The 22,102-nt window shown below is 38.8% G+C and overlaps 1 protein-coding gene across 3 annotated transcripts in view; it reads right to left on the bottom strand.

Annotated features, from left to right (window-relative positions):
• Positions 1-22,102, bottom strand: part of gpatch2l (G-patch domain containing 2 like) — a 37,496-nt gene that overhangs the window by 5,327 nt on the left and 10,067 nt on the right. For 2 of the 3 annotated variants that reach the window (XM_008121514.3, XM_062968334.1), the window contains exons 3-9: positions 20,390-20,454; positions 18,614-18,790; positions 17,662-17,741; positions 11,724-11,791; positions 10,717-10,756; positions 7,643-7,728; positions 1,975-2,072 (exon numbers count right to left, since the gene is read on the bottom strand). In XM_008121514.3, the coding sequence (XP_008119721.2) occupies positions 1,975-2,072; positions 7,643-7,728; positions 10,717-10,756; positions 11,724-11,791; positions 17,662-17,741; positions 18,614-18,790; positions 20,390-20,454 (614 nt within the window). The remainder of the gene's footprint in view (positions 1-1,974; positions 2,073-7,642; positions 7,729-10,716; positions 10,757-11,723; positions 11,792-17,661; positions 17,742-18,613; positions 18,791-20,389; positions 20,455-22,102) is intronic. The other variant, XM_062968335.1, reaches the window with a different exon arrangement.

Raw genomic sequence — 22,102 nt, 5'->3', positions numbered from 1 at the left:
AGCTCAGACTGTGTCCTTCACCTCTGTGGGGCACTCAGGTTGCATAGAAGGTGTTCACTGAAGCAGGACCTGGTCAACAAGTGCAATGAGAACAACGGGGCTCAAGCAGGGGTCTAGTATTGTCTGCTGGAGACATCCTTGCTTATACAAACTCTCTAATCGCAAGCCCTGACCTGAATTCTAATTCACTCCAATTTTTCACTGAAGATAAAAAAATCTGTCACATGGAGTTAAATCTACCACGAAAGAAAATTGAAGTTCACAAGTTAGTCAGTCAGGAAATATCCAAGTCAATGATGACTGAAAACATGCTGATGAGAGGATGAAAGAAAGTCCAGTGATCAGTGATGTACATGTCCCATGCACCACACATTTAAATAAAAACTATTTTACTCTCATGGAATAGCAGCAAACACAAATGCCTTCCTCCTTCTACTTTCTCTATCTCCCCCCTTCTCACTTTTGGAAAATAGAAAGAAGCAGATTTCTAGCTTTGAAAAATGTACAGGTTCAGAATCCAGAACAGCTTCATCTTCAAGTTTCCAGGTACACCTTTTGTTCCACCTGCTTCTGACCTGGTAACACTCATTGACACTTGGTTGTAGTGATCATTGTAGTGTGAGGCATCCTGAGCCTCGGTTGGACATTATGTTTAAAGGGGAGGGGGCGGGGTCTTCAGAGGCTGAATTAGATCTAATGCCATAATATTTACTGTTTATCTGTATGCCCCATTCATATATATCATGTGGACAACTCTGGAAGGCTGGGGAGATACATAAGCCCCTAAGAAGACCTCTATTTGCCAGCTTGCATGGGGGGATGTCTTTGGATTTTTACTTGGGTTCAACTCAGTGTGACGTGAAAACTACCACATCCCCAGACACCAGAAAGAGAAAATGTGGTCTCACTATGCTGAGATCTGGAGCATGAAGAAGTTGGGTGACATGCTTTGGCTGGTTTCAAAGCCCATAGCAATACAAGCAATTCACTGGCTTCCATGCAAAGGAGTGGAAAGGCAAGTGGCAGTTATAGTGGTAGTGTGATTTATTAGGTGGCAGCAAGTTTGAAGAACCCCTTAAAAAGGTGGTTACTGAGCACAGATAGGCATGTGAGATTATGCCAGGAACCTTCAGGGGAAAAATGTTAAGACTGGCAATGTAGCACTGATGCTGCCATACCTCCTAGAATATGGTTCTTTGGAACCTTTTTGTCTTCATGCTACTTGTATCTTCCTTATTAGTGAACTAAATGCTATCTCTGTCTCTTCCAAACATTTGGAAAGATAGACATAGATATCTGTGTTAAAAGGAATGCCTTTCTTCTATACTGGTACAATTTAAATTGTTATGAATTGTTCCTTTTATAACCAGGAAAGTCAGTTTGCCACTACAGAAAAAAATGCAGCCAGAGAACAAGCAAGCCCTCTTTGCCCTCAAGGCACAATATAATTCCCCTGAACGAGCAAGATGCTCTTTGCCTAAAGGAGTTTTTATTCCCTAAAGTGGCTAAAACTGACATAAAAAGGAAGCCAAAACTCAGCTCGTACTTCCTTTAAAAATACGTTCTAAGGAGACCCATATCTGATGGCTGGTCTGGGCAAAATTCTGTATTCAAACATAGTACAAAGGTAAACCAAATTCTATGTCAAGGAAGGCAGCACTTTGCAAAAAGAATAAAGTACTTATATTTCTATTGCAAAACAATTCTAGACCCGATGGCCACTGAAGGTAAGGAGAAGGGTTATGATGGGAACCAAAAAACAGACGCCATGCCATCAGTGGCCTTGTTAACTCTCAATTTATTCTCTTCACTCCACCAAAAGCAGAAGTAACTTGAATTTCTGCTTCCAATACTCACTGGTATTTTAGCTTTGCAAGTTCTGCCATCAGACACATATCTTCGGGGCTTTTTCGATCTTCTCATACAAAAAGTTGCAGCACATAAACTCATTATACTGTGATTAAGTCAAATTACCTGAGGTTGGACTGGAAAGAGAGGCTGTTGCCATTACTGGTTTTCGTTTCCTCTTTATGTCCCTTGAGCATGGTGGTCCCAGATGTATATTAGTCTGCCTAAAAAAGAAATCAATTGTATTGATTAGAAAAAATGCTAAAGGAGGGCTGGAGAAACAGACTTTCAGTGCTGGGTTGCAATAAAGCTTAATCTGGAAATGAATGAGATTCTACTCTTGGTGATCATGCTGTAGCTGTGTGAGCATACATACAACAGGCAAGGTAACAGCTGCCTCCAGAATCAATTTATTAAGCATCTGTGAAGAGCAATACAGAAAGGGGGAAAGGAAATCAGGTTTGACTGCCACATTAAATACCGTAGTATGTTGAAAAAGCATAGATTTATAAGATTATCCAAAAGGATGTCAGAAGGAAAGTAGAGGCTAAATAAAGTTTTAAAAATCCCAAGTAGTCTCTAAAAGATACAAAATGTTTTTGCCTACTCATGCAAGGTTTACCTACCTATTTGTTTCATATCACAGATTTATAAGTAGTTTTATTGATTTTAAATAAAAAATTTGTTGAAATGTAAATTGCTCTGCTTTTTTGTGTTGTAGGATCATATCTCTTTCCTTTCTGTGCTATTTCTACATCTGGTATGAAATTTTCTGTTAAATAAGTACAGCCCAAGAATGTATCTACTTTGTTAACTGAGATGTACCTGTACTTTTATAAAATAAAACATTTAGATCACAATGTAGAATCTGAAATGTTAGATCATAGTTTTTTAAAATGTGGAAATGAATGCAAGTTTCAGTCATTCTAGAGGCTCTACTCTGCCGATGACTAACCCTGGATCTGACATACACTGTTTTACCCTAATCCTATGAGACAAAGTGATAACATTTTTTAAAACTCTGGAAGAATTGCCCTGAGGTTATTCAATCATCACCACAAAAAAATCAAAAAAAGATAAAAGGTGTGATAAAAAAATAGAAATACTTTTCTGAAATGAAAAAAGTTATGAGTTATGAAAATGTCCGGCACACAATATAGAAATACCAGCTAACATTTTCATGAACATTTCATTGAAGTTTATGCTTTATTGATTGCTTAATAAATCAAGACAGTATTGACCTCTCTCTATCTTTGACCAATGCAGTGGTACAACTGGGCATTTCAAGTCCTCATTGTGTGCTAAACCCATAAATCAATGGATTCAAACACCCAGGAAAATATATGAGAGGATAAATAGATATAGTCCAGTTAAGGACACCAATGTATCAACATTCAGCTACTCCTCTGAAAGTCTCTAATCAAACCAGTAATAACAAAAAGTAGTTGACAAGACAGGCAGACCAAAAATATGTTTTTTCCCTCACCATCAAAAGCTTTGGAGAAGTGCTGCAAAGTGCCTTCATATGGACTTCAATTGTTTAAAATAGGACCATTTCCACGCCTGACTGCTAAAACTACTTTTTCCAGGCTGTCCACATGTTTTAAAGTTCAGCTGAGAGGACTTGAAGGAACAGTCTACAATTACTTTGTAACCTAACCTCAGTATAAGAAAATGGTCACAAATTTATCAGGACACAAGGCTAAAGCTATGTACTGAACAATTTCTCAGGATCTAATGTTGTGCATTGAAGTAGCAGTGTCCAGCATGCAGTAAGTCATCAACATAATACATGATGGTCATTTTTGGGATATTTTATATGAAGAAAAAGAAATCAGCACAGTACTTCTAATCAAATAGGTGTTTTTCTTCCCATGTAATAAGAGCATATCCACAATCTCAATTGATTGGTATCCCATGTTGAGTTTTCTTTAGCAATGCTCTAGCCAAAACAGCAGAAACACACCCCATTATTTACAACTTAGAGTAGCAGCAACAACCAGTTTCCCTAAAAATGTGCTCAGTCCATCCCATCTCATGATGAATCAAGTGTCTATGTAATAAAATAGCCAGAAATCTGATACATACACCCCATATTTAATTCTTTATCAATTATCATCTCTATAATAAAGCACAACTATTATGTCTTGGCATTAAAATATCCAAGAAGTGGGAAAATTGATAAATGAAAGGAATAAATGTAGAAGGAATGCACTTGCTTGCCTACTCAACACTAGACTGCAACATCAGAATCAGTGTATTTGGGTCAGCAGTTACAGCACAGTGGGTTGGGGAGGAAATCTAGTCTTCTTTTCTTCAAATGTATCTGATGCAAACAAGATGGAATGAAAGATTTCAAGAAACTCTCTACACTAAAGAGTCACTTCTAAGAATTCATGTTTAATTGCAATTGACCTTCATAGTGACAGCTATACAAAGCACTCGCTTCACAACAGAGAGGGGCCTCAATTGAAAACTGGAGTCCTTTGTTATTATAATATCAAACTCAGGAATTTCATAAGCAACTGAGGGCTTTCAAAGAACCTGAGATATCAGTTGCTCACTGCAAACCCACACACTACTGATACAATTGAAGGTTTTTCCTTTATCCCAAATTCTGAAATAATGTACATGGATTGTGCTAATGTAAAGTCATACAGCAAGGAGTGCTAATATGTTCTCTTCCAAACAAATTGTTCAGATATATTCATGTAGAAAGAAATGCTTAGTATAACACACTTACTGTTTGTGGTATGGATAACAAGGCTGAACTCAGCCTAGCTGTTTCCATTGTGCTTACAGCATCCTCTGCAAGTATGGGTTGCATTAAAGGTGGCTTGAGATACCACCTGGGGCTATTTCCGATGCCTTCAAAGGTCAAAATTATTAGTAAGAACAGACATCCTCCTTCTCTTTGAAAAGACACCAGCCAGCTGAGCACCTAAGTCTGATCTGCACATCACAGGTGGAAGTAACTACTGGTAGTTCCAATCTGCCCCATCAAACATGACATCTTTGTATGTAAGGATTAACTCATTACTACACACAGAAAAGTGTCTATGTAAAGAAAATAACAATTTAAAACTCTTGTGTACACCTGTACTGAACAGAATGGCAACCAGACTGCCTATTTCTAGAATTCCAAGAGATGGTGGTGGTGGTGGTGGTGATGATGATGATGTGCATACAGATATATATTATTATTTGGAATGAACTCCAGCTAGTGTTCTCCTTTAGGCTTCACTTACCAATAAATGCTGGAAAGAAGTTTCCCAGAGACTGGCATAAGCACCTTTAAGACTTGTTTTGCTCAAGATCTATGAGTATTGTTCCATTGACTGATGCTACATCATGCTCTGTCCCCATCTGTACTGTCTCAATTGAGCAGGTCAAATACTCATGTTTGTCTTCATCTGCCTTGGATGCAAGAGATTTCATGCTAAATTCAAACTCTTACCACAACCGAACGACCAAGACAAAGCAAGACTCCTGACAGAAACATGACTCTGCATGGGAAATCTTGGGACTATTTTTGAGAAACAGCATACTGTCAACCCAAATGGCCAACTAATCAACAATGCTCCAAGCCAGCAAGGAAAACTGTCAATATAAAAGATCATGAAAAAGAAGTATGATGCCATTCACAAGTTGGAGGCACAAAAATGGTACTGAAATGAAGTCTCAATGCCAACTTCTTCATGCTTTTCTCTAAAGAGAAAGCCTTGTCAAAACAGAAGCCATGACAGACATGGCATGATTAGTAAATGCTTTGTGCTCTTAAAGAGCAGCAATTACAGGCATGTGAAAAGAAAGGAAGCAGTCCCCAAGATGCTCTTCCTCACATTCCTCCCGAGAGGCAGCAGGCCATTAAAATTCCATGATGAAGAATCAAAAACAGCCTGGGAACAGCCAGGAGGCAATCCAGCAAATTAATACACCAACCATCTCCAGGGAGGAAGGTGAAAAAAAAACAGAAAACACTCCTCGCTTTGCAAAATAAAATTATACTACTAATGATAACAGTCACCAGGCACACATGAGTGCATGCGTGCACACCCTGTCTAATGATGGGTGTGGAATTCCCAGTGCTGTTTCTGTCACTTTGAGAGAACTCTCAACACATCAGAGACAGGAAGCAAGAAAGGGAATCTTGGTATATTGCAATTTATACAGTCTTTTAACTGCATCTTCCAAGGAAGCCTTCGTACAGGGCCTTCTCCTTGACACTGAAGAACCCCTCCTTGCACACCCATGGCTTCAAATTCAGCAATCTGGCTGGCGGCTCTGTTTAAATGAAGCAATGAGTTACATGACAACTGCTATGCCACTTAAATGAATTGTACCAGGAACCACTAGGGAGGCAAAGATAATATGGACTAAGGAAGGCAGTTAAAACAAAAACAAAAACAGTATTTGGCTGTTAACAGGCTTTTCCATTGGGTAATGCATCCACAAATGGCTTTCCAAAGGAAGACAAGTCTTGCAGGCACTGACGGTTTATGAAGGGATGAAAAAATGAAATGCACACTGAAATGCCAGTTGGCCCAACTACAGCCTAAGCCACAACAACTTTTGAAGGTTGTTGTATCTTTCTTCCTAGTGCACCCTAAAGTAGGACACCTGAGAATCCCACATTCAAAAAGATTGATCTTATTAGCACATTCTATTTATGAGTTCATAAGCTCTATTTATGGGGCAGGGGTGGATTTTGTGGCAAATTTTTACTTCAAAATCATCATGCAATTAAAAAAATCACACTCATATGGGACTTGGAAATATGTATTTCTATCTCATAATGTTTTAAAATTAGACACTTAGACACTATCAGCAAACAGTTACAAGTCTAATACAAAGTCTACATAGATCCTCACTACTGGCTGCCATCCTAGTCTTAATCTAAGAATCTGTCACAAAACTAAGCCCCTGTCATAAAATAAGTTTCTTCATGTATAATTCATCTTGAACTATACACTACATATCAGAAAATAAGAACATATATAAACACTCAAGGAATATTTCAGTAAACATAGAAATGAGTCATGCCACAAATAGGAATGGAAGATAATTCCCTTGAAAGAAAACTGTCCTCTAAATCACAGATATGGCAGTTATATTCTGTACATGGAATCAAAGTCACAATTTAACATAAGTTAAAAGAATCCTTATCCTTCAAGCATAGATCAATTCTCTCAATATCTCACCTAGAGTCATGGCATTCTTAAAGTACTGTAGAACTATACAGCCTTCCAGATAATGTTGGACTGAAACTTCTAATAGTGCAAGCCAGTCTACTCAGTAATAAGGAATCCTGAGTTGTGCACCAATATTAGGAGAACTTCATGTTTACCCAGCTACAAAATATAGGCCCCAACTCAAGTACTGAATTTAGCAATTCAGTTTCCATAATTCTGTAGGTGTACTTGGGACTAAACAACTGTAAAAGCTTTGATACTGAACAGATGCTAAATAGTAAACAGTACATTGCACTCTTCTTAATTAATGGCTTCTGCTGCACAACAAATTTCTTTTTTATGAAGTCTGTTTTTTGTACCATGTCCTTATTTTAAAGAGTGCTGTAAGGCTCTGTTTTGTTCTGCTGCTTTTTGTTTTGGAGTTGATGTTTACCTTAAGGTCATTTAATTTCTTTAACGTTACGGTTATTAACTGCCTAGGGGAAAGACATGTAGAAATGTTTTAAATAAAACTATCTGAGTAGCCTATTTTCTGACAGATATATCACGTAAGCTGTCAGATATTATTATTCCCCACAACAAAAGTGAATCGTAATAGTTACCTGGCTGTGCAGTGTGCTGGAGAGCACCTTCGGTGGGAAGCATCAGCAAGAACATCCAAAGAATACAGGGGAGATAGTGGATTGAACTAGAAAGGCAAGAGAAGTGTGGTTAACAGCATATCATGTGACACTATCTGAATAAAGATGGTTAAATTCTCCCCATCCAGTCACGCAGAATACCAAGTAATATTCCTCTCTTCTCTTAAGGAGACAAGCCAACACAGCTAGAAGCCAGAGTCTGGAAAAGTTACTTCTGAAACTATATCTTTCAGAGGATTCTAAAAGTTATAATCCAAAAACTAACTTTTCTAAGATCAGTTAGCAACACACCTAACTCCACCAATCCTTTGAGGAAACAGTTTTCTATTTTCCAAGTGACTGAAACTACCTTTAGACCAGGCATGGGCAGACTTCGGCCCTCCGGGTGTTTTGGATTTCAACTCCCAGAAATCCTAGCCAGTTTACCAGCTGTTAGGAATTGTGGGAATTGTAGGGTTGAAGTTAGAACATGACTGCTCTAGACACTATGTTTGTTCTCATTTCTGCATCATTATCTCTAACATAACCACGGTCAACCTCTGCCATGAAATCTTTGCCATCAACATATAGTGGGCCTCTGGTATCCACTAGAGCAGTGGTTCTCAATCTTCCTAATGCTGCGACCCTTTAATACAGTTCCTCATGTTTTGGTAATCCCCAACCATAAAATTATTTTCGTTGCTACTTCATAACTGTCATATTGCTACTGTTATTAATCGTAATGCAAAAATCTGATATGCAGGATGTGTTTTCATTCACTAGACCAAATTTGGCACAAATATCCAATATGCCCAAATTTGAACACTGGTGGAGTGTTGTAGTTTCTGAGATTTATAGTTCACCTACAATCAAAGAGCCCCTTGAACCCCACCAACAATAGAATTGGGCCAAACTTCCCACACAGAACCCACATGAGCAACAGAAAATACGGGTCTTTGGCAACCCCTTGAACCCCTCTTGCAACCCACCCCAGGGGTCCCAACCCCCAGGTTAAGAAACGCAGCACTAGAGTTTGGTTATAACCCCCCCCCCCCCCAAACCATGGATACAAAAATCAATGGATGATCAAGTCCTATTATATACAATGTTGTAGTAAAATCATTCCCCTTATATAGAATGGCAAAATCAAGGTTTGCCTTTGGGATTTTGTAATGGGGGGTATAGTTTCAAGTAGTAGATGGTTGAATCTGTGGATACAGAATCTCTCGGTATGGAGGGCCAACTGTAATTCATTTGAGAACTTGCATAGATACAACTTCAGTATCACAGAAAATTGCATTTGCAACACAAAATTACATAAACTAACTGTTCTTAGCAGAGACAAGAGGGAAGCCAACAACTTTATCAATAGACCAAATATTTTCCCATATCATGTTACCATAATATGACATGTTTATTACATACAAATTTAGGCTACTTGTAATTCTCTGTATATTTATACTGGTTCAGTCACAGGAAAATTGTACCATGTGTGCCTTGCTGAATATTTAGATCAGTTCAATCTTCTGAGTTCACTCTTCTGAGCAAAGGATGCTGACAAATAGCGCCATTTATAGCAATGTTGACATATTTCACCTTGTCACCTATCTGCACAAACACTTGCAAATGCTGACCTCATCAATTGCTGTGGTTTTTGTGTGTGTGTCAGGAGTGGCTTGAGAAACTGCAAGTCGCTTCTGGTGTGAGAGAATTGGCTGTCTGCAAAGACATCGCCCAGGGGACGCCTGGATGTTTGATGTTTTACCATCCTTGTGGGAGGCTTCTCTCATGTCCCCGCATGGGAGCTAGAGCTGACAGAAGGAGCTCACCTGCTCCCCCCGGATTCAAATTGTTGAACTGTCGGTCAGCAGTCCTGCCGGCACAAGAGTTTAACCCACTGTGCCACCGGGAGCTAACTGCTGTGGTGCATTTTATTGATTACTTTCAACATAAGTTTACTGTGATGCAAACTGATGAAATAACTCTGCACAGGAATGTGCATTATATAGATTTTCTTTTAAAAAGCCACCTTCTCTCGCTTAAATTTGGAAAGATAATTCTGCAATTACTAAAGCTTGATTTCCATAAATCACAAAGAAGTAAAAATGCAATAGGAAGAATTAGACCTGAAACATTCAGAATGTAAAGGAATCAAAATTACAATTCCCTTTCAACTGGATTAATATATTTTGCTTCAAACTACAAGTTTATAGGCATTCAGCAGGGAGAGGATTTCCTTGGGACTCACAGAATAACCTGTTTTTAAAGTTTTACCAGATATTCACGCCTATCACTTATAAAAGTAAACATATATTCTGTCAAAGAAAGAAAGGAAGACACAATATCATCAACCAAGCTTCAGAATTTGCTTGACTGGCTTGGGCGCGAGGGTCAATTTGAGAAACAGAGTAGGTGCCATCATTGCCTGTGAAACAAGATAGAAACACTGAATGGGGAGGAAAACAGCCCAAATGCTTCTGAATTTAAAAGGATAAGTGTTTGCCACTGAAAGAGGAAGAGAAGCTCCATTATCTAGCAGCATCAGTGTTTATTAATTAAACCACTTTACATGCCCAAGAGTTGGTTCATTAATCTCTTTCATTGGTGTAACCTAGGAGAGGGTGCAACTGAAGAACTCAAGTGTAAAATCCTCATGGTGTTCTCTCTCTACACAGACAATCAGGCACACAGAAACACACACAGTGCATGGCTGAATGCCAGTCACAGGAGATATGAAAAATATCAAAACTTCCAAACACTGTTCAAGAAGAAAGTTTATTTATTTAAATGCTTGCCTACTTTCAAAATAATCAGAAAGCAAGATGACAAGGTAGCTCAAGAGCTTGATAGCAAAAGAAGGTTGAAATCCTGAAGTACCTTTTGCAGAAGGAACTACTGTGGCTTACTAGGCATAGCACAAGACCAAAGAATGAGGAGACCTTACCTTTTGCAGTCAGCAATGTGGAAGAAGAAACTGAAAGCCAAGCTTTTATTCTTTCTTAAGAGACAGAAGTCCAGTGAAAATTTACAAAGAAAGTAAAGTAGATCCCGCTTACCTGGTTGCGATCTCTCATTCCCACTGATGGCAACCAGAAACTAGAGAGTTGGCAGAAGACATGAAATCGGAGGAAGCATGAGAAAAGAATGGGGGGAAAAACCAAAAACAAGGAAAAGTAGATGCAAAAGAAAGAAAAACAGGTTAGATTTTCATGAAACACAAGCGTGCTAAAGACAGGATCAAGACAATGGGAATAAATCTACCCACCAACAACTAAGGAAAACTTAATTAAATGAAGCACAATCAAGGGAACCCACACTATTTTAAGTTTACAGGGTGCAGCAAATAGTGCCACCATATCAAGAAGAAACCTTTTAGTCCTGCCTCCACATTTATAGCGAAAGTGAGCTGCCCTTTGAAGAACAGAACATTGTTAACCCCTCCCTTTAGAAAAAAACTGGCTACTACTTTTGGGGAGCCCTCGGTGGTGGTCGGCGGTTTAAATCCATGGAGCGGGGTGAGCTCTCGCTGTTAGCCCCAGCTTCTGCCAACCTAGCAGTTCGAAAACATGCAAATGTGAGCAGATCAATAGATACCGCTCCGCCAGGAAGGTAACGGCGCTCCATGCAGTCATGCCGGCCACATGACCTTGGAGGTGTCTATGGACAACGCGGGCTCTTTGGCTTAGAAATGGAGATGAGTACAACTGCCAGATTCGGAAACAACTAGACTCAATGTCAAGGGAAAACCTTTACCTTTACCTACTACTTTTGGTAATGACACTGGTATGATGCAGCAATGTTAGCAGCCCCCTAGATCTGACCTTTTATTAATCAATGATAGGCATTTGTGTATTTAATAAATGTATATTATGAAAGAATGAGGAGACTGATTCAACTAATAGCCATTTTTAGGGCCATGGGAAGTAGGCAAGATAAACTCCTTATCCCTTCTTAACTACAAACATCCCCTACCAAGTCATATAAGGCAAGCAAAGACTAATCTCATTCTGTACCATGAGACTCCAGCTTCTAAGAGTTTTGTCAGCAAGACACATATGCTTACTCTTTTTGGCAGGAATCACCAATGATGTGGCTAATTCTCTCAGTGCCCATAGCACTCATGATGGTCTCCTGAAACACAAAGTGACAACAGGGGGAACACTGAGTCTGGAACCACACCCATTTGTTTAATATCTGGGTAAGTCCCAACTGAAAATAAATGAAGGACAGGGTGGAAAGTTAGCTTTAAGAGAAAAAAGCCTCATGAGCAAGGGGAGAAGACACATGCATAACCTATACTATACAATCTGTTGCCTGAACACCTTTTACATCCAATTTACATTGATACTGAAATACATCTGATTAAGAGGATGTGCAAGAAGCTGAACTGCAACTCCTCTCACCTCATGATTTCTTAAATTGAGTCCACTATCTCCACTTGAAGTATGATTGGGGTCATCCCAAATGCAGACAAGTTGAGCCTAAGGTACTTCCCTTTCAGAAACCAATCAGCACACACACATGCCACACTCATTAAATTCATGTTCACATGCTGTCAAAATATTATCATTAACTTCTGGCCAATTAGTAACAGAATGTAATTCCAGCAGTCCTATAAGAAGTTGACCATCATGATGACTCTGAGGGCCCTTGCAGACAGGCATTAATCCTGGGAGGAACTGGGTTATTTAAACCCAGTTCCTTCAGGGGTTAAGGTCCTATACCCTTCCACAACCCTGGGATTTCTCTCAGGGATGGCTATAAAGATTGACGAAGAGAGCATCCAGCCACCCTTCAACCCCCCCCCCCCCAAACATATCTGAGAGGCCTCCTGGCAGTGCAGGCCCCTCAGGTAGGTTTTGGGGGGGGGGGAAATGGGGTGCTGGGAGGGGAGGGGTGCCATCCTGCTCCTTCGGGCTCTAGGAGGAGTTCAAAGAACTGGGATCGCTGTGGGGATTGACCCCTGGGACTGCAGAAGTAATCTTGAGAGTCAATCACCACAGAGCCCTCACCTGCAAAGATCTGGACCTTGGCTCAAGGTCGGGATCTTTTCAGGTGTCAAATTAATCAGAGCAAACTGGGATATCCTGGTTTTCTCTGGATTAATACAATTTTACCTGAGATGTCATTTGGACATTTCAGGTAAAACTGAGACAGGTCCTGCATTTTGGGCCTGTCTGAAAGGGCCCTAAGTAAATACGAGGGCTGAGTGAAAAGTAATGCCTCCACCTTCATTACTTGGGTTTGGATGGGAATATTTTAATAAATCAAACGCAGAAATAATCCTTAGAATGTGCTCTTTAACTACCACTATTCACTTTTCCACATAATCACCAGACATTGGATACATTTCTGCCAACGATGAACAAGTTTTCTGAAGCCGTCACGGAAGAAGTCGACACTCTGTTTCCGAAACCAGCATCTCACAGTTCTCTCAACATCTTCATCAGAAGCATAATGATGTCCCCATAGATCTTCTTTCATTATCAGGAACAGATGGAAGTCAGACGGTGCTAAATCTGGACTGTATGGAGGATGCAGTCTCTGAAGTTCTGCTGTGGTGGCATGTGAAGAGTGTGGTTTGGCATTGTCATGCTGCAGGAAAACATTTCCCTTTTCCTTTCAGATTCTTGTCAGCCGTTGTTTCAAAGTTTGCAGCGTTGTGATGTAACACTCTGAATTTATTGTTGTTCCACATTCAAGGAAATCAACATAGATAACACCATCTGCATCCCAGAACATTGTTGCCATGATTTTTCCAGCTGAGGGCTGTGTCTTGAATTTCTTTTTCTGGGGCGAGTCTTTTGTATCGATATTCCATAGACTGACACTTTGTCTCCGGGTCGTAATGGTGAACCCATGTTTCATCTCCTGTCACAATTGAATGGAGAAAGGCATTACCCTCATTCTCATAACGTGAGAGGAGTTCCTGGCAAATTTCAAGACTGTGCACTTTCATTTCAGGCATCAGCAACCTGGGTACCCATCGTGCACAGATCTTCCGATAGTCAAGTAAAGGACGTCCAACTCTTCGTTTGTCACGCAAGTCAGATGTTCCCACCTCAACATCTTTAAACTTACTCACCCAATGACACACAGTACTCACATCAACACAATCACCATAAGCAGCTTGCATTCTCTGATGGATCTCCTTTGGGGTGACACCTTCTGCTGTCAAGAATTCAGTGACTGCATGTTGCTTAAGTCACATTAACCGACCATCTGCACAAGGTTCCATACTTCGCACTTCAACAACACAACCATTCAATGCTAAGGCTTCCCTTCAAATGGAACTGTAGAGGAGAGTCTACTAAACAAGCCAGTACCTGCCGCATACCAGTACTGCCATCTGTTGTGGAGTTACGAAGGTGGAGGCATTACTTTTCATTCAACCCTCGTAGTAGACTAGACCTTCATGATATCCATAAAGAATTTTCACTCCTTTTTATTCTTATGATGGAATTCTCTAGTCTGCTTATCAGTCCCAGTATGATCAACAAGGCCTGGAAACTCAATAAAAATTTAATATTATATATTTGAGTTATGAAATAGTAAACAATCTTAGTCCTTGATAAAAACTCTTACATGAACATCTAAAGACCACATACACCTGGGAGTAAATTATACCATTCAACAGAGTTTACTTCTAGTTAACATAAATAGGATTGCAATGTTAATATAAAATATTCAAGAAGTTGTTATTTCTTCCTGCATCATGGAGAATTTGCTAAAAAGCAGATTATGATCCCTGCAACTATACCTAATTCACTACTTCTAAGAATGCTCATACCCTTTTTACCCCTATGCCAGCAGAGAAAAGTTAACCATAGCTCACTACTGGGGATGGAGGAGGATTTGTTTATTTATTTATTTATTCGCAGTATTTATATTTTGCCCTTCTCACCCCGAAGGGGACTCAGAGAGGATCACAATGTACACATACACGGCAAACATTCAATGCCATATGAACATAGGGGCATAGACAAAGACAGAGACAAAGACAGGATTCTGAACTAAACTAATCCAAACTATACCAAATTCAGTGCTACTTTTATTTTTTATTTTTTTATTTACAGTATTTATATTCCGCCCTTCTCACCCCGAAGGGGACTCAGGGCGGATCACATTACACATATAAGGCAAACATTCAATGCCTTGACATAGAACAAAGACAAAGACAAACGCAGGCTCCGAGCTGGCCTAAAACTCATGACCTCTTGGTCAGAGTGATTGGTCTCAGCTGGCTGCAGCTGGCTGCTCACCAGTTTGCGCCACAGGTAGTTCTTCAGGGTCAAAAAATATGGATCCAACTGCTCTCCTTTTATTCCAAGTTCACATTAAATGTAGTTATTAAGTCCTGTTACAGTGAAATACAACTAAAATGCTTTTGATAGTTATGAATTATATGGTTTATTATACGGTTTATCCTAAATTTTCAGTCTATTTATTCTATAAATAGGCATACCTTTTACTACCCAAAAACGTCTAGCTAGAAATGTATTTGTGATTTATTTAGATTCATAACGAAGAACTTTGATCTTTTTGTTTAGAACACATTTCATGTTTATTTACTTGCATTTTCCTGTTTCGTTCATTACCGAAAGACCTGAACATTTAAGATCCCATTTTGCTCTGTTTCTTTAAAAGTTCTTGCTTAAAACAAGTCACTTGGTTACTCAGAATTAACCTAGATACAGCACTAAAGGAAGGCTACAAAATATGTCAAAATCCCTCCATTTATAATTATTTCATTTAACAGCAAGTGAGGTGGTGTTAACTTTACTTTTTCCAACAGGCTAGTTCACCCTCGGTAGATCTGCCAGATGAAACCAGAGGATAGAGCTCCTATGGTTGTTACAGAAGGGGTAAAACCCTATGAAGAGACAATCAACATCAAGCAAAAGATAGAGAAAATTGTATACAGTAGGTGCTTGGTATCCACTGCGTACCGATTCCTTGTGGATAACAAAATCCAAGAATGCTCAAGTTCCATTGTAAACATACAGTGGATTAATAAAAAGTGCCTCTTTTTATGAATATAAATGGGCAAAATCAACGTTTGGTTTTTGGATTTATAAAAAATCAAACTCCAGAATCTGTGGAAATTGAAGACCAATTATACTTGTTGAAATATCCTCTTCTACACAATGATTAGGTGTAAGAGCCATGTCCTGTTGTGCACCTAGCAAACTTATCCCTGTTAAAACACAGAGCCCCATTGTAGTTTGATCGGGGGGGTGGGGGTATTATGGCAGTAAATGCTTTTCTTAAAAAAAACAACAGTTTTTATACATGAAACATGACAGTTCACCAGCTACCCAGGTTCATCAGGATCTTCTGCCTACCCAGAATTAAATGGAAAGATCTCATGAGAAATCTGATTAGCCTTCACATTTGTGCATTAAAAATAATAAAGGAACCCAACTCTGGGTCAAGGTTGAAAAGAACATTCATCCAGAACAATGTTACGTTTACAACAAAACTCCTAATTAAGCATTTCAAGCTTTTCTAGTATAACTAACCCTATATTAATTTGAGCAGTTTCTAATAATCTCTCATATAAATAAACAAAAGCAAAAAAAGAATAAGATACCTAAAAGAGGTTATGACATATCCTTAAAGGTAAAACAGCTTTACAATACAATACACCATTGCACTGTATTGTATACAGTTGCATAGGTTTTCGTGCTGGGCTCTATGCTTGGGGTCATTCAACAGAGAACAAATTCGTCCAAAGTCAGGACTGGAATCTGATCAACAACAGTGGTAGGTCTGTGCCCAAGAATCCTGAAAAACATCACATGCAAGATCTACAAGACAGCAGTAGCATGGATGAGAGATGGGCTATTTGTTACAGCAGAGAAATTATTAACTTAAAGCACCGTAATGTTTAAATTTACAGTTTATTACTGTGTAAATTACAAGCCGTACTTTGGGTAATTAGCAGCTCGCTGGCGGGGAGCTTTGAATGAAACTCATTATTTATTATTACAATTTAGAAGAGGATGGAGGTGGGGGGGGGAGCAGTGACCTCCATTGCAAATGACATAGATCCCTTTAAGGTGATGAAGATGAATTAAACAAGTAAATATTATTCTTCTCAATTTGGATCATTAGAGGTGCCTTCAAAAAAGCTAACAGCTTTAGGCCCTTACCAGTGGCTTGGCACGCTGTGAACAAGACACTACATTCACCATAACACAAGCTGTATTTCAGAGCTCTTTAACTTAGCCAGTTAAGAAAGAGAAAAGGCGCACAGAAGCTGTTGAACACAAAAGCCAAGAAGGGGGAAAAGAAAGAAAAAAAAACTGGCTCCTGAACTGCTGGGGCACATACTACCAATAATACAGTACTTCCAACTTTTCAATTAATTGAAGTTGTTGTCTTACTGCAAAGCTTTCCAGTACTTTCAACATGATGAAAACATGATGGGTGCCCAATGGCTCAAAATACAGAGAGTTATCAATTTCTACAAGACTTGTGAGCAAAAGGAAGAGTATATTTCCCAACAAGTACATGTGGCCATTTCCTTTCCTTACTAAGACTTTGGAGGCCAAGATTTATCAGAAAAAGTGCCAGAAGGAATGGCACGAAACATATGCAATTCAAAACTCAAAAAACCCTGAAGCTAATAGCCACACAACATAGAAACAAATGCACTACTACATTAGAGATTTACTAGGTTTTACAAAAACCTATTTCCTGCATTCTTTGCTCATTTTGGATGCCCTTATATCCTTCACTCCTCCAAAAGCACTGTAACTTTGTTCCTTTTTCCATACCACATTTTGGTATTCAGCCATCCACCCCTACTTAGCACTATTTTAATGCCTTTGGAAATGAAACATTACATTAGAAACAGTTTTACCATGTCCACTTACAATTAAGAGTTTTTGCGTTAGCATATGAGATGAAGTGGTCCTCAGTCAGCAGCAAGTGTTTCTTTCAGCTATGAAACTAATCACCAAATAACAAATTCCCAACTTCTGAAAAGCAAATACCTTGCTAACCAGCCTCCTACGTCCCTTCCTAAGGCAACGGGTTGCAACACTGGGCAGGCGGTTCAAGCGGGCATGAAATCCTGAAAAGGAATTGAATAGAATAGTGAAATTCCTGAATTACAGCAGAAACCATGATGCAGTTAGATAGAAGGCAGCGCAATAACCTAGATTGTGATTACCAATGTTAATTCTGATATTTTGCAGAGATCAGGCAGTTTGTCAAACCTTCCAGTATGCTTGCAGTACAAGGAACAAATTACATTTGCCTATACAAAAATGACCAAAGATTCCACAAGACAAGGTAACCATATGGGAAACAACATCCTCTCCTGACAATAGGGTGCTACATGATTTGTTGTTTATTTATTTCATTTGCATGCCACTTTTCTCCCACAGTGGGACCTAAGGCAGCTCCTAGAGACAGTCAATTAAAAAAAAACCCCACAATAAAAGATTTTTAAAAAAGTTTAAACAAAAAGGTTTTTGCCTACTGCCAAAAGAAAAACAGGAAAGGGGGAGTGGGATCAGCCCAGCATCTCACAAGAAGAGGTTCCAGAGAGTGGGCGCAACTACAAAGAAGGCCCTCCCTTGTTTCCACATTATGGTGGTGGAGCCGAGAGATAGCTATCTCTTGTAAATATTAGAACTCTGTCAGGTTTATATGTAGGTTTATATATCTTCAGACAAGATGGTCCTAAGCCAGAGTTGTACATATCATCTAGGGTTGTACAGATCATGACCAGCACTTTGAATTGTGCCCAGAAAAGAACCAATAGCAGCAAAGCTGCATTAACATGTTTACATATGTTAGGTGAGGGATAGCTTTACACTCAGAAAAGTTATATACAACTCACTATGACAAACTCACCCGTGTAGATTTATCAAAACTCACACATCTACTAATATCTGGAGCTAGGTCAACAATCCCTAAAATAACCATAAGCACTCTTACCTCTTGTAGCAGGCCGAGAGGGCAGAAGGAATGTTGGATCTGAGATTTTCTCAAGGTTGGAGTCCATGTGTTCCATATCAGACTGGCGGTCAGTTCCCCATTTGGGCAAGAGATTAGGGACTGTGAATCCTGAGACACACTCTCCCTCATAGAACCAATCACTCTGCTCATCATCACCTAAGAACAAACAAAAAATATCAAATATCCTGATATCGCATACTACCATTCCTCTATAAAATCAAAAGACAAAGTGATTTTTTTTCCTTGATGCACCAAACTTACTTATCTAGTTAGAATGAAAATATAACTTTCTATTACATGTGTTGCATCATGTCTGAATATTATTGATCTAGGATTTCAAGGTGACTTTGTCCTTTGAGTTTGGCAACATAAGCACACCATCAAACTGTGAAGTTACTGTCCATAGTATTTTTTTAGAAAACTGCACAGCATATTAATGCAATTACAACAAGCAGACCAAAAAAGGGTAACTTTAAAATGTCCTTAACAACAACTGACTAACCACCACACACTATACTTACATCAAATCACACTTAATAAAGTCTTTAAAGTCTTAAGAGACAATTTTAAATATTTCTCTCCTTATCATGGTATGGCTTGAACCAGGGCAGCCTTTTTGGCAAAGAATAACTGTCTGTTCAGTTTTTAAAAAAAAGATAAATGACAAAACACACGTTCCAAAAGACTAAGAATTAATTTTAAAGGTAAGTTTTTATGAAATTGTAAAATACAATAGCAGAGGATATAGCACCCTCTGCTTGTGTTACTCTGAGCAAAATAGCGGGGGGGGGGGGGGGTAACACTGTGAGGGCTTTCTAATTGCAGGAAAAAGAAGAATCTACAGCAGAAGAGGTGAACTAACCAGCAGATGAAAATCTTCTTGCTGCAAAAGTCAAGCCAGAAGAAAATTTTATTCAATTCATTTTGATCATTTTTTTTAGAAATTCAAAAATTCCTTCCCAAGAATGAACTTGCTATTTTTAATATTTAAACAGGAAAGAAAATGCTGTTGGTGTGATTTGCCTGTTTAGGGAGAGAGCTTGCAATGCTACATCTTTTTGTTCTCTTACTGGCTCCTTATTTTTAACAGCTACATGGTAGGAAGCTACAATACAGCTATCTACATCCGGGAATAGCTGTAACTATTGAATTTACCCATTGCAGATGGATGAGAATTCAATTTCTTTATAAAACCTTATAAATGTTTATAAATATCTTTGTAACTGGAATGGTAAGAACCTGAGATTGCAAAAATATTTGAATTAGTAAAACTGATTCTTTGCTGTCAGATAAAGGCATACAAGCCAATGCATACACAGATTTTGGAGTTTTTTTTAAAAAAATGCATGCACCTTCCCAAATCCCTTCTTTTTTTGGAAATAGTGACCCATCAATGACAACTACTTTTGCATATAATTCTAAATACAAATATAAAAAGCAGAGCGGAACGTGATTCTGCGTTACCTGGGGCTGTGGCGCAGACGGGAGAGCAATGAGTCACTGACCAGGAGGTCATAAGTTCGAGGCCCGCTCGGAGCTATGTTTGTCTGTCTTTGTCCTGTGTTAAAAAGGCATTGAATGTTTGCCTAATATGTGTAATGTGATCCGCCCTGAGTCCCCTTCGGGGTGAGAAGGGCGGAATATAAATGATGTAAATAAATAAATAAATTTTATCTGTATTTTGTTTTAACTCATAATGTGAGTTTCTTTGGGTGCCATATAGAAATAAAGGTGGGGCATAAAGTACATACATACCTTGGCGGCCCTCATCATTGGTGAAAAGACCAGTGTCGCTGCTGCTACATACACTGCTGGTTTCACTAGAAAGAGAATACAGCAGATGAAGTAAACATACCTTTTGAACTATCCACAAATGTCTAACACCACAAGGGCAATTCCAATACAGTCTATTTCTAAACTGTCTGTGGTAGATGGCCAATGATTTTTAATGCTCAGCTGGTTAACAATAACAGCCACATAATGATTGTGCTGCTTAAATGGTTTTTACATGCAAGGTCTATGAGCAATGTCTACAGAAATAATAAACAAATTCCTAGATAAAAATACTTTTGCAACAGACTCCAACTAGTAAATCCTTGAGTTCTATTAAAATTACAAATATCTTGCCACCCTAAAGTCTACCCTGGCGCACAGATTGAAAGAAAATCAGTAATGAAGACATGCAATGAACCTAAAGGAAGGATTCAATTATTGAATACCAAAGCTAAATGTGAAGTTTAGTGGTGAAATTAGAAGAACGATAAAGAAACACTATTACTGAAGAGACAAAAAAATCAGATTTCCACACAAGAAATGCACACATAAGAAGCACAACCATTTTCAGAATGCCATTTATTTATATGATATTTTATTTAATACATTTACCAGCTACTATTCAGTTTAAAAACTCAAAAAACAGCGGCTTGAATGTTGTTGACTATGATAGGATTTAATTTCATACAAAAGGAGATTGCCCTCTGTAGTTTAAGCAACTAAAGGGTTAAAAGATGATCACCAGCACCCTGAATTGTGTTCAGATCCGTGTGGGCAGATTGACTGCCCTTAGTTAGCTATTCCCAGTCACCAACTATAGTTTCCATGCAGTTTATCAGGGTAGTTTCCAATATAACATGTTACAAGAGTCATGGTGGGAAGACAGCATCTCTGTGTTCTTTGGCCCTGTATAACCATGAAAGAATGAGCAAACAGGATGCGCTCAAAGAAAATAATTACTGTGAAAGCTAGTATATTCTCCTGGATTAGCTCTAGCAATCTGTTAGAAGATAATTAGAGTATGAAGAAAATAAGCACAACTGATTGGGTGTTTGCAATGAGAAATGAGTGATGACATGAGACAAATTTCATGAGCAAAGGCAACATTACAGGATTTCTCAACCTTGCAGTCATTTTGTTCCTCTTACTGATGAAACCAACAGCCAAATATTAGGTCAGTTAACTAGAATAAAGAGATACTACTGACATAATCTGATAATTTTTTAAAAATATACTTTTAGGGGGGGGGACTTTATGTAGGATGACAACAGGTTCATATCAGTTAATTTAAATACCTTTCAATTGATTTCTCTGCCTATTAATTTTTACTGGAATGCATGCTAATTTTGGTCTCCATACAGTATTTTTCTGGATACTCTATATAATTATTTCCAAGACATCAAGTAGACAATTGACAGCATGCCACATACTGTCCAGGATCATCTCCCAGCAGAATAGCTTGCTTTGTTTCACATTCGGAAACATATTTCTGAATGTGAAACAAATCCCATTCTCTCTGTCTTTTGACAGCTTCTTTATCAGGCAAAGATGTCAAAAATCATATAGGAGAGAAAAAAAGTGACTATGGGTGCACCACACTGTAGAATTAATTCCGTTTGACACCACTTTAACTGCCATGGCTTAATGCTATGGAATCCTGGGAGTTGTAGTTTGGTGAGGCACCAGCACTCCAGC

This window comes from Anolis carolinensis, chromosome 1 (genome assembly GCF_035594765.1).
Source record: "Anolis carolinensis isolate JA03-04 chromosome 1, rAnoCar3.1.pri, whole genome shotgun sequence".
Taxonomy (NCBI): Eukaryota; Metazoa; Chordata; class Lepidosauria; order Squamata; family Dactyloidae; genus Anolis; species Anolis carolinensis.
This window is presented reverse-complemented; position numbering and strand designations above follow the sequence as displayed.